General features: G+C 46.0%; 1 protein-coding gene across 4 annotated transcripts in view; it reads right to left on the bottom strand.

The window, feature by feature from the left end:
• Positions 1-5,327, bottom strand: part of Flnb (filamin B) — a 144,687-nt gene extending 139,360 nt beyond the window's left edge. For all 4 annotated transcript variants that reach the window (XM_071619066.1, XM_071619049.1, XM_071619052.1 and 1 more), the window contains exon 1: positions 4,877-5,327. In XM_071619066.1, coding sequence (XP_071475167.1) covers positions 4,877-5,168 — 292 coding nt within the window. In that variant the 5' untranslated portion in view covers positions 5,169-5,327. The remainder of the gene's footprint in view (positions 1-4,876) is intronic.
• Between the last annotated feature and the right edge of the window lie 6,771 nt (positions 5,328-12,098).

Below are 12,098 nucleotides of genomic sequence, written 5' to 3'. Positions count from 1 at the left end.
GGACTGTTGAGAGTATTATTGACAGTACCTGATTTAGTGAGCAAGCACTTACTATGTACCCTGAACTGTTCTAAGCACTTTTTAAAATATTAACTTGTTTAATCTTTACAACAACATTTTACAGAGGTAGTTATTATCTCCATTTTATCGATAAGAAAGCCAAGGCATGAAAGTTTCTTAATAGCCACTTAAGCAGCAAGTGAGGTTTGAACCAAGACTTCTTGCTCTTATTAACCCTACACAAGCCACATAGCACACTAATGTGCTATCTTGTTGCAAATGGCCCAGAACTTGTTAATTCTGACAAAGTATGCTACTCTTGTTTCTTTTAAAGCACCTTCTGAGATCACAACAGTTTAGGAAACAGCAGAATTTAGGGTCATTGGTACATTAGTTTGATGGTGATGTAACAAACAAAAGAGGAAGGAAAAGAAACTGAAGTGGTGACCCACCACCCTGAAAAACTGCCCAACCCGGTATGGTAGCCCACACCTGTAATCCCATCGGCCCAAGAGGCTGAGGCAGGAGGATCACCAGGTCAAAGCCAGACTCAGCAAAAGTGAAGCACTAAGCAACTCAGTGAGAGACTGTCTCTAAATAAAATACAAAATAAGGCTGGGAATGATGCTCAGTGGTTGAGTGCCCCTTAGTTCAATCCCTGGGGCCAAAAAAAAAAAAAAAATGCTCAGTGATTGGAAGTCTTGGAAACACAGACCAACTGCTCCTGCACTAGCCTGGTGCAGGTAATTAAGTAAACATTAGGGTCACTCCATAATCTCAGAAAAGGAAAGAATTTTTACTTTTTTTTTTTTTTGTGTGTGTGTGTGTGTGTGTATGTGTGTGTGGTGGTGGTGCTGGAGACTGAACAGAATTCCTTTCCTTAAAGGACCAAACCTGCCAGATATGATAGTGTATGCCTGCTAGCCCAGAGGCTAAAGCAGTTCAAGACTAGCTTCAGCAACTTAGGGAGACCCTGACTTAAAATTAAAAATAAAAAAAGCTGGAAATGTAGCTTAGTGGTAGAGTGCCTCTGGGTTCACTACCCAGTACCACAAAAAATAATTAATTATGAATCAATTAAGGAGCCAAACCACAACACACTTCCCAAACTTCTAGGCAGCCTCAATCGTCCCTCTTGAGCCAGGAGACCCCTTTTGCTCCAAGTTGCCTGGGCTGTCTAGTCAGAAAGTTTTTTGGAAAAACAAGTAAATAACATTGCCAGCTAAATATGCTGAGGCCTCACTATGAACTGCCCAGGATGCAAGAAACTAAAGGGGCGGGGGGAGGGAGTGCTGGTGAGTGATCTTGGCCAAATTTTACTGTTACATTGTGTATTGTGTGCACATATAGACATGTAACAAAAAATCCCATCAGTATGTACAACTATAATGCATCAATTTTTAAAATTGGAGGGGGGAGGGGTAATTCAACTTTGGGATAGTGCCTAATGTGAGTAAATAGCCAGAACTGTCTTTCAGTGAGTTCTATGTAGAAAAGCCACAGTCCTCTGGCAGCTGCCTGACCATCTTATGTCTCACAGCTGGGCACATGTACACCATACTGAGCGCTCCTAAGATGCATATTTTTGGGAGCTATCCAAAGCACACAAAACCCTGTATTCATTCAATAATACTTTCCCGCATTATGGAGTAAAACATGATCTACTGAGTAGCAGGAAATCCCAACAACAAAATAACAAAATGGAGCAGAGTGGCCATCCACCAGTGGATTCAACAGTGAGCAATGCAAGTCCCCTCACCTACTATCATGACAGGACATTCAACTCCTGGGACCCTCATCATAGCCAAGAGGGTAATTCTGTCACTCATCCAAGGCCTTGACATCCCTGTTTTGTCCAAGTCTAGAGGTTTAAGTGTGGGTATCCAGCTGCCACTATAACACCCCAGACCTGCAAACCCTGCAAGGGCCCTCTGATGTGGGGAGAGGGGCTGTATTTTACTCTTCTCTTGACACTGGGAGGGATCAATTAAGGTTCAAATTCAACAGTTTTGCAGACCTGAGTTCTAGTCACCATTTACCTCCTAGTCAGGTCACCACCACAAGTTACTTCACTCATGTTTCCCAGGAAGGGAAATAATATTAACAACAACCAGGGCAATAATAATAGCAACCATTTTCTACATACCTACCTGTGGTAGGCAGAACAGAGTCAAGCCATTTACCCTCCTAGTGACTGGCAGATCATTAGCTGATAGGGCAATAATTGCTATCAGTCAATAATTCTCAGGGGTACTCAATGCAAATGGTCAACAGAACACACTTAACACCTAGTGGGTGCCCCCAGATAGAACTAGTGTCATTGTCAGAACAAGGTAACATAGAAACAAGAAGTGAATGAGTAAACTGAAATCCAAGCAGGGGGTAACACCCCCTCCCCCATTCCACCCTGAGCTTTGGAAGGGCCATTACCGGAAACAGCCCCAGGACCAGAGGGATGAGGTCTCAGCCTTTACCCCCCACAGCAGCACTAGCACCTGGCAAGATTTCCTCTGGTTTCCAGAGGCTGGAAAACCTGTTTGCTGTGAGAGAGCTTTCTGGAGAGCAACTAACTAGGCTGGAGTCATAAATGTGGTCACACCCTTTGACCCAGGAATGTCATTTTAGGGAATATGATCCAAGAAATAATTAAAAAGGAAAAAGAAAACAATGTAACTTGTGGTGAAAAGAGGTCTACATAAAAAAAGAAGCTACCGGGCTGGGGATGTGGCTCAAGCGGTAGCTCGCTCGCCTGGCATGCGTGCGGCCCGGGTTCGATCCTCAGCACCACATACAAACAAAGATGTTGTGTCCGCCGAAAACTGAAAAATAAAAATATTAAAAATTCTCTCTTTTTTTTTTTTAAAAAAAAAAAAAAGAAGAAGCAGCTACCAACAGCCAATAGGCCCACCTCAGAGAAAGGGAAGCCCATCCTGGAATTCAGAACTACGCAGGCCTAAGGACAGAGTGGGTTCAGGAATGAAAATCAGGACGGAGCAAAAAAATGTAAGGGGCCAGACAAAGTCTAGAATGAGATCCACGAGCTCGAAGCACTGATGTGAAGCCACACTGGAAGCAGTTGCTGCCTGTATAAAGCAGTCCAGGATATTCTGGTGTTGTGGGTTTTGTTTTAAGAGATTTTATGTCATGTTTGGATACTCCTGGTTTACTTTAAGTTTCATTGTTCAGTTAATTAAATAAATATTTTTAAAACAAAGAATGGATTCAAGTTGAGATCAGCCAGGCTTTGAGATTCCTTAGAGGAAAGGTGGGTTATTAAAAAGGAATAAATTCTAGAATCCAGAGGGATTTTTCCTCCCTAATTCAGGAGACAGCCTCCCCAAAAGAAGACTAAAGCACCCCACTCAGCTGCCTTCTATACAGAAGCCATCCTTGGGAGGGGAGACCAGCTACGAAGCCAGTTGGGTAGTGGCAGCAGCCTGGGCCCAGGAAGTAGGAAGCAGCCCTACCTGCTAGGACAGGTGTGGGAGAAGGCAGGGCAAGCCAGGAGGAGCTCAGCCTAGAGGGAACCCCTTTTTCACGGAGAAAGTCCTAGCAGCCACACCTACCTCCCTTCCTTTCTGTCAGTGTAGCCACTGTAATGGCCTGGTTTCCTCAGGAAGACACCACAGACCCAGGCCAGTCCCTCCCTGGTAAGATACACACATACAATGTAGATGTACACAATTCTCTGCATACATATTGTGCATATCCATGCTGTGTACACACAAATTCATCCTCTCTGTACACATACACAATACACACACATTCTCTGCACACACCTGAACACACACACACACACTACAAACCCCCTGCTCTTGTCGCAGCACACATCCTCAGCAGCTCTGTGATTCTCTTGGAAGTTCCCAACTCCCCCAGGCCATAAGGGAGACCTCATTCTCATTCTTGTTCCCCAGTCCAGCAAAAGAACAACCAGACACCACTTCCTTCCCTCTCTCAGGAAGACCCTGGTAGGAGACTGGGAAAGAAAAACACCACCACCTTCCAATTATCACCCACTTCCTTTAATTCTAAGCTGGGCCCTACTTGCTTGACCCCAGGGAAGTCAATTAACCCTCTGAACACCCTTATCTGTAAAATGGGTCTACACCTCAGTTCATTGGGTGTATAGGGACTGGAATAAAGTAGAGGGCTGTGACAGCCAGCACTAGTTGAGACTTCAACAAGACAAGCTGTTACTACTCCATCCACCCCTAAATTATCTCAACCGGCCCCAGGTGAGCTGGGAGCAAAAGGAACAAGAAGGACACACACCCCCGCGGCTCCCCCTTCAACCTCTGGGCCCACAGCCATTCTGGAGACTGGAGGCGAGGGTACCAGGTCCTTTTCTCCACCTAGGCAGGGAGGTCCCAAACGCAGAGAGTCCCTCCCCAGGTCTCCCCGCCCAGCCTCCAAGCCAACGCCCACTAGGCAGCCACTGACCGCACCGACCTGGGCGCAGAAGGCAAGCGCTCCCCAGAACTTCTGACTCTATGGCCCCGCCCCCGAGGGCCGCGGACGTGGGTTTCCAGACCCTATCTCTCTCAGGGGCGCCGCAGGCACAAAGAAATGCCATATCTCCACCTGCGACCCCAACAATAACACTCAACCCACAGCCAGCTCCCAGGAACACTGCTGGGGCGTATGGCGGGGAGCAATCACGCCAGGTCCCAGTTCAGCTATGGCACCAAGGAGGTGGCCTGGGTCCCTACGTCCCCACACTCACGTACTATTTCTCCTTGCCTCCGCGCCCACACCCAGTCCCGGTGGGGGAGTGCGGTGAGGGCATGCTTTGGGGAGCCCCTGCCTCTCGCACGGGTGCATGCGCTGGGACCGGACTGTACACCTTTTGGCGCCTGGGCCCGACCAGAGTACTCACCGATGGACACGAGCTTGATGCTCTCACGGTCCAGAAACTCGAGCGCCACAGACACGTTCTCGAGCTGCATCTGGCGGAAGGTGGGCCGCTGGTGGTACTTGCGATACATGCGCTTCTGGCTGAGCACCTCGAGCAGCGCGATAAGCCGCAGCCCATCGCTCAGATCTGTCTGCAGGTTCCCGATGCGTTTGTTCACGCACTTGAGGTGCTCATTGCACCAGCGTGTGAACGTGTTCTGCTGGATTTTCTTCCACGGCGCGTCCTCCGCTAGGTCCTTCTCGGTCACCGGCATCCTGGCGGCGGGGAAAACGCAAAGCGCAACGAGCTGCCGGGGACTGGCGTCGGAAGGCCCAGGGGCCGGGGAAGCGAGAATAGAAGCGGAGCGGGAGCGGGGGTTCGAACTCGCTGCTACCGTAGCCGTGGCCGGAGCTGCTCTGCGGTCGCTCTCCTCCAAGCGCGCGAGGCGCCTGTCCCTGCGCCTGCGCGCTGAGCCGCTCCGCCCTCGAAGTCCCGCCCCGGCCCGGCCCTATAGGGGCCTACAGGGGAGCTCCGGGGTCACGCTCGCCCCCTGCCGCCTGAAGCGTGCACAGCTCCCCACTGTCTCCAAGGTGTCCCGCCGCTCTATTCAGTAGGATGTCGCTAAAGGAGAAAGTCTCAGGCCAGGCCTATAGTGAGGGAACTTTCCGGAAGCAGGTAGCTGGCTAGAATAGGCAGGGACCGCGACGTGGGGAGAGGCGCGTGGGGAGGGCATTCAGTAAGGGTTTTTGTTAAGCTCCTGCGGTGTGCCAGGCACTCAGCCTGCAAAGCAGTGGCTAATAAGACAAATTGCCTTATTTGTCTTATTTGGATTCCATAACCTCAAGGAGTTCAGAGGCTAATGTTCAACTGTCACAAATAGCTTAGTAGTAGTATGAACCATAATGTTTGCTATGAAACATTAGTTGCCTATTGTTGATGTAACAAATAATCAAAGCTCAGTGTGTTAAAAAAAAAAACACAAATTTCTTATCTTGCAGTTTTGTGGATTTCCAATGTGGGCTTCACTGAACTAAAAGCAAGGTATTATAGTAGGCTGCATTCCTTTCTGTAGTCTCTGGGGGGAAATCTGTTTTCTTGCCTTTTCTAGCTTCTGGAAGCTGCCTGCGTGCCTTGACTGTGACCCTTCCCTTCCTCATCTTCAAAGCCTGCAAAATCAGAACTTGGTGTGGTAGTGCATGCCTGTAACCCCAGCAGCTCAGGAGGGTGAGGCAGGAGGGTTACACCTTCTGGGCCAGCCTGACCAACTTAGCAAGACCCTGTCTCAAATATTAAAAATAAAAGGGGCTGGGAATGAAGTTCAGTGGAAGAATGCCCTTGGGTTCAATCCCCAGTACCACGAAAAAAAAGTAAAATATAAATTAATATAAAATATAAACTATTTTTTTTAAAAAGGTATTCACGGGACTGGGGTTGTAGCTCAGTGATAGAGCGCTGGCCTAGCATGTGTGAGGCAATGGGTTCAATTCTCAGCACCACATATAAATAAATGAATAAAATAAAGGTCCATCAACAACTGAAATACATATATAATTTTTTTTTTTTTAAAGTATTCACTGGGCTGGGATGTGGCTCAAGTGGTAGCGCGCTTGCCTGGCATGCGTGCGGCCCGGGTTTGATCCTCAGCACCACATACAAACAAAGATGTTGTGTCCGCCGAGAACTAAAAAATAAATATTAAAAAAAAATTTTAAAAAAAAGTATTCACTCACAGATCCAGATTTAATAATATTAATGACTTTTTTTTTCTTCTAACAGTTGTGAGGTTGAACCCAGGGCCTGGTATGTGCTAGGCAAGCATTCTACCACTAATAGATCCACAGGCATGTGCCACCATGTCCTGCATACCCGCAACTCTTTTAAAGACACTTTGGATTACATAGGGACAGTTTTTAGGCCAGGATAATTTTCTTCTTTTTTTCTTGTACTGGGAATTGAACCCAGGTGTTTACCACTGAGCTACAACCCAGTCCTTTTTGTTATTTTGAGAGAAGGGTTAAGCTAAGTTGCTTAGGGCCTCACTACACTGCTGAGGCAGGTCTTGAACTTGGAATCCTCCTGCTTCAGCCTCCCAAATCATTGGAATTATAAGCATGTGCCACCCTTGATCTCCCTATTTTAAAATCAGATGATTAGCAAACTTAATCTCATTTGAAGCTTTAATTTCCTTTGTCATGTAAAATAGCAGTCATAGGTTCTGAGAATCAGGATGTGAACATCTTTGGGGGTTATTATTCTGCCTACCATACCATATATCAAGCACCTACTCTGTACTTACTCAGATTCTGTGGTAGGTGCTGGAAACAGTGGAGACCCAAGTCAGCTCTCTGTTATTAAAAGCCTAAATAATTTTAAGAATAAGAGCTGATTTTTTTGAGCTCTTACTTTTTTACTGTGCTAAGCAATTTTCTTACTGTGGGGATCCATTGAACAAGAGTTAACTTGAGAGGTTAAGTGACTTACCTGGTACACATAGCATAATCAGAATTTGAAGCCAGATCTACGAGAGAGGCCCAGGATGTCTTGGAACCAAAGGAGGGGCTCCTAACCCAGCTTTGGAAGAGAGATTCAGGACTGGCAGGCTTCCTGAGGAAGAAGGATTGAGCAAAATAGAGGGCAAGGGCTTCCAGACCTGAGGGTTGCCTAGATGAATCCATTGATTTGTGAGTACAGTATAAACATTTTGTCATTTGCATACAACAACTGAAGTCCTTTTTCCTCTTTTGTATATGTCGGGGGAGGGTACTGGGGACTGAATCCAGGGGTGCTCTACCTCTAGTTCAATGGTAGAGCAATTGCAAGCCCCCCCCCACCCGCCATTTTTTTGACAGGGGCTCACTGTGTTGCGCAGGCTGGCCTTAAACCTGAGCTTCTCCTGCCTCAGCCTCCAGAGTCACTGGGGATTACTGGTGTCAGTCACCACACCTGGCTGAAGTACTTTTCTCAGATTGCCTCACTCCTAGGAAATGTGCACAGCAGCCTGGGAGAAAGTATATATTGCCTGGACCAGACCCATAATAGGAACTCAATAACTGTTTGATAGTGATTAATAAGAGATTTGCTGGAGGTCAGCTGGGAAAGACTAGACAAAGGTGGACTTGAACCTGGGTTTAATATCCAAGCCTGTGTGCTGCCCAAGGGCCCTGGTGCTATTGCCCAGACTGAGACTTGCCTTTGTCCACACAATGGACCCCCTGAGCAGCAGTTTACCAGAGGCAGAGTTGGTAACCGTGGCCTTTCCAGCTGAGGCTTCCACCCAACTCATCCTTCAAAACTTATCACTCAGTCTCTTACTCCCTTAAGGACCTCATCCTGCCAGGTGGGAGGAACTTATATGATCAACTCAGCCCAATGTGCTAAGTTTCCCTTTTTTTTTTTTAAACATTATTTTTCAGTTTTCGGCAGACACAACATCTTTATTTGTACGTGGTGCTACATCTTTATTTGTATGTGGTGCTGAGGATTGAACCCAGGGCCTCGCACATGCCAGGCGAGCATGCTACCGCTTGAGCCACATCCCCAGCCCTAAGTTTCCCTTTTTTAAGTAATTAAGGTAAAAATAAATGAGTAAAATTATTATAATAATATATTTATATGGGTATGGTGGCACATTCTTGTAATCCCAGTGACTGGAGACTTCGGCAGGAGGATTACAAATTCACAGCCAGCCTCAGCAATTTAGTGAGACCCTGTCTCAAAATAAAAAATAAAAAGGCTGGGAATGTGGACCAGTAGTTAAGTGAACCTGGCTTCCATCTCTGGTATCAAAATAATAATAATAATATTTAATTAAATATTAGGGTGACATCTGTCTGGATTTATTCAGGACTAAGGCATTTCCTGGGATGTAGGCCTTTCAGTCCTAAAATCAGGAAAGTCCCTGGCAAACCAGAACAAATTGGTCATCCTACTACTAAACCCAAAACATTATCACTTCAACATGCAATCAATATTTTAGAATATATGTGTGTGTATATATATATATATATATATATATATATATATATATATATATATATAATTTTTTTGGTACTGTACTGGTAATTAGTACATCTTCAGGAGTGAATATCCAAAGAGTACCAATTGAATGTTCTGGATAGATTGCTTGTGGTGCTGGGGGTCAAACCCAGGGTCTAGGGTATACTAGGTATAAGTGCTCTACCACTGAGCTACACCCCAAACCTCAAGTTTCAGATGTAGACACCCACTTTCCAAAGGGAACAGAGTTGGAGAAATAGACCTTGCAAAATAATTTTATGGCTGAGTGTGGAGAGGCACACCTGTAACCCTATCAACTTAGGAAGTTGAGGCAGGAGGATCACAAATTCCAGGCCAGCCTCAGCAACTTAGTGAGACCCTCTCTCAAAATAAAAAATAAAGGGCTAGGGATGTAGATGAGTGGGTAGAGCGCACCTGGGTTCAATCCTCAGTACTACAAAAAAAAAAAAAAAAGGAGGAGGAGGAGGAGGAGGAGGAGAAGAGGAAGAATTTATGTGGTCTCTGGGGCAGGGCCCTAGGCCTCTTTATCCCAAGGCAAAGACCTTCTGGGTTGTAATCTTACACCAGTGTCCATACCCTGTCAGCAAAAAAGAGAAGCAAAATATATTTGAGAATATTCGCTCTGCCTCTACTGCCCAGAGGGAAAGTAACTGGTTCCCTGAGCAACTCCCTGGAGGGGTAGAGGGCTCCACTCCCACCCCAAACCCTGGTCCCAGCTGTGAAAGTACTGCAACAAATTAGGTGTGGTGCTAGGAGAAAAACCCTCTAGTGGGAAGAAAGTGGAGGGGTACTTGGAAGGTTGGCCTTCCCTGAAGAATAGCAAAAGATCATGGGTTTTTTTTTGCGGGGAGGAGGGGTGCTTGGGATTGTACTCAGGGGCACTCAACCATGGAGCCACAATCCCAGCCTTATTTTGTATTTTATTTAGAGACAGGGTCTCACTGAGTTGCTTAGCGTCTCGCCATTGCTGAGGCTAGCTTTGAACTTCTGTCTCAGCCTCCTGAGCCACTGGGATTACAGGTGTGTGCCACTGCACCTGGCAATCCTGGTATTTTTGAAGGTCCTGGAAATTCCAACAGTCCTGCCTGAAGATAAGGTGGAGCTACTGACAGGCATGCTGTTTTTGTTTTTGTTGTTGTTGTTTTGTTAATATTTTTTTTTAGTTGTTAATGGACATTTATTTTATTTATTGATATGTGGTGCTGAGAATCAAACCCAGTGCCTCATAGATGCTAGGCAAGCACTCTGCCACTGAGCCACAACCCCAGCCCCAGGCATGCTGTTTAAAGAAGACCCTTATCCTAACTTTCCCACCCCAACCCACCAATCCATGAAGGTGGGCTTCAAAATTTCAAAATGAGCACAGCCACCGCCTTTTTTTCTTTCCCTTCAGGACTGGAGATTGAACCTAGAGGAGCTTTACCACTAAGCAACATCCCCAGACCTTCTTATTTTTATTTTGAGAGAGGGACTCACTAAGTTGCCAAGACAGGCCTCCTGAGTTGCTGAGATTACTGTGCATGGCCATGAGTTATCTTTTTAAGCTTCTCAAGAGCACTGTGAGCCTGATACTCTCATCATCTCCATGTTACAAGTAGGGAAACAGAAGCTCGAAAATGCCAACTCACTTACTCAAGGTCCTATAGGTACTAGGTGTGAGAATCTGGATTCAAACCATGGTCTAACCAACTCTAGAAGCCAGCCATGAATTGCTAAATTTTTCAGTCCCTCAGGACACACAACCCTAGCTACCCAAAGCATAGCTTGCCTAGAGAGAAAAGGAATGAAGTCAGCTGCCACCATTCACCCTACATTTGTGTGTTGTGCATTCAGCAGGGCTGGGATATACAGCCTGCTTAAGCCCTTGACTTCCTCCCACCTCCCACCAGGGCCTTCCCAGTCCAAGATGGAATGCCAGCCCCGAACCCCGCCCCAATTTTTCTGGAATCACAAAAGAAAAAAAAAATTGCAAATGACTGGGGCCCTCTTCCTCCACCCAGTCTGGCTTTCACTTCTGGAGATTTATGTATGAGTCTACTTTTTTTTTTTTTTTTTAAACTGCAGACAAATGCCACAGAGCACTTTTCTGCTAAAGAAACCTGTCTAGCCACTGATCACCTGGCAGAGCTTGCCTGCTTCCAACTGGAACAGCACTTTCCTTTTGTGGTTGCCTGTATGGCTGACAAAGCTCTTTCCAACCTTATCTCATCTACTGCAAGCCAGGATCACTAGTAATGTTCTAAGAGTTCTCAAGGACAGATGCTGTTTATCTTTATCCCTGCAATCTAAAAAAAGTGAGGTGATTGTGAGTGACCACTTTCTCAGTTGCCATGGAGCAGGGACTACCTGGCAACTCAAAAAAGTGAAGTGACCAGGCATGGTGCCACACACCTGTAATCCCAGTACTGGGGAGACTAAGGCAGGAGGATCACAAGTTCAAAGCCAGCCTTAGCAATTTAGGGAGACTCTGTCTCAAAATTTAAAAAAATAAATAAAAAGGGCTGGGGATGTGTCTGAGTGGTAAAGCGCCCCTGGGTTCAGTCCCCAGTATCAAAAAAAAGTAAAGTTTCTTACTCAAGGTCACATAGTTAGTAATGGTCAGAACTCAATATTATTTATGCCTTCTGAACTTAAAGCCTTGTCTCCAGTGCTCCAAAATCTCTCTTCAAGGATGTTTACTGCAGCACTGTTTTTGGTTGGTTTGTTTGCAGAACTGGGGTTTAAACCCAGGGGCACTCTATGGCTGAGCTATATCCTTGACCCTTTTTATTTTTTAATTTGAGATAGGGTCTCTCTAAGATTCTGAGGTGGCCTTAAATTTGGGATCCTTCTGCCTCAGCCTCCCAAGTGGCTTGTATTATGGGCTTGTACCACTGTATCTGGCAGTGTTATTTATGACAACCTAGTGTCTCTGTCTAGTAGGTTGATGAAATGCATTATAGCTTTCCTTCTCAAAGCACAGTCCTACCAGCAGCATGGACATCACCTGGGAGTGAGCGCCTTGTCAGGTTACCACCCTACCTATTGAATCAGAAGCTGGAGTCCAATAACCACCCCCTCATGGTAATTCATGTGCTTATTCAAGTTTTTCTTTGCTTGTTTGTTTAAGTTGTAGATGGACACAATGCCTTTATTTATTTATTTATATGGTGCAAAGAATCAAACCCAGTGCCTCATGCGTGCTAGG

The sequence above is a fragment of the Marmota flaviventris genome, chromosome 1 (genome assembly GCF_047511675.1).
Source record: "Marmota flaviventris isolate mMarFla1 chromosome 1, mMarFla1.hap1, whole genome shotgun sequence".
NCBI lineage: Eukaryota > Metazoa > Chordata > Mammalia > Rodentia > Sciuridae > Marmota > Marmota flaviventris.
Note: the sequence above shows the minus strand (reverse complement) of the source record. Positions and strands in the feature narration are given on the sequence as shown.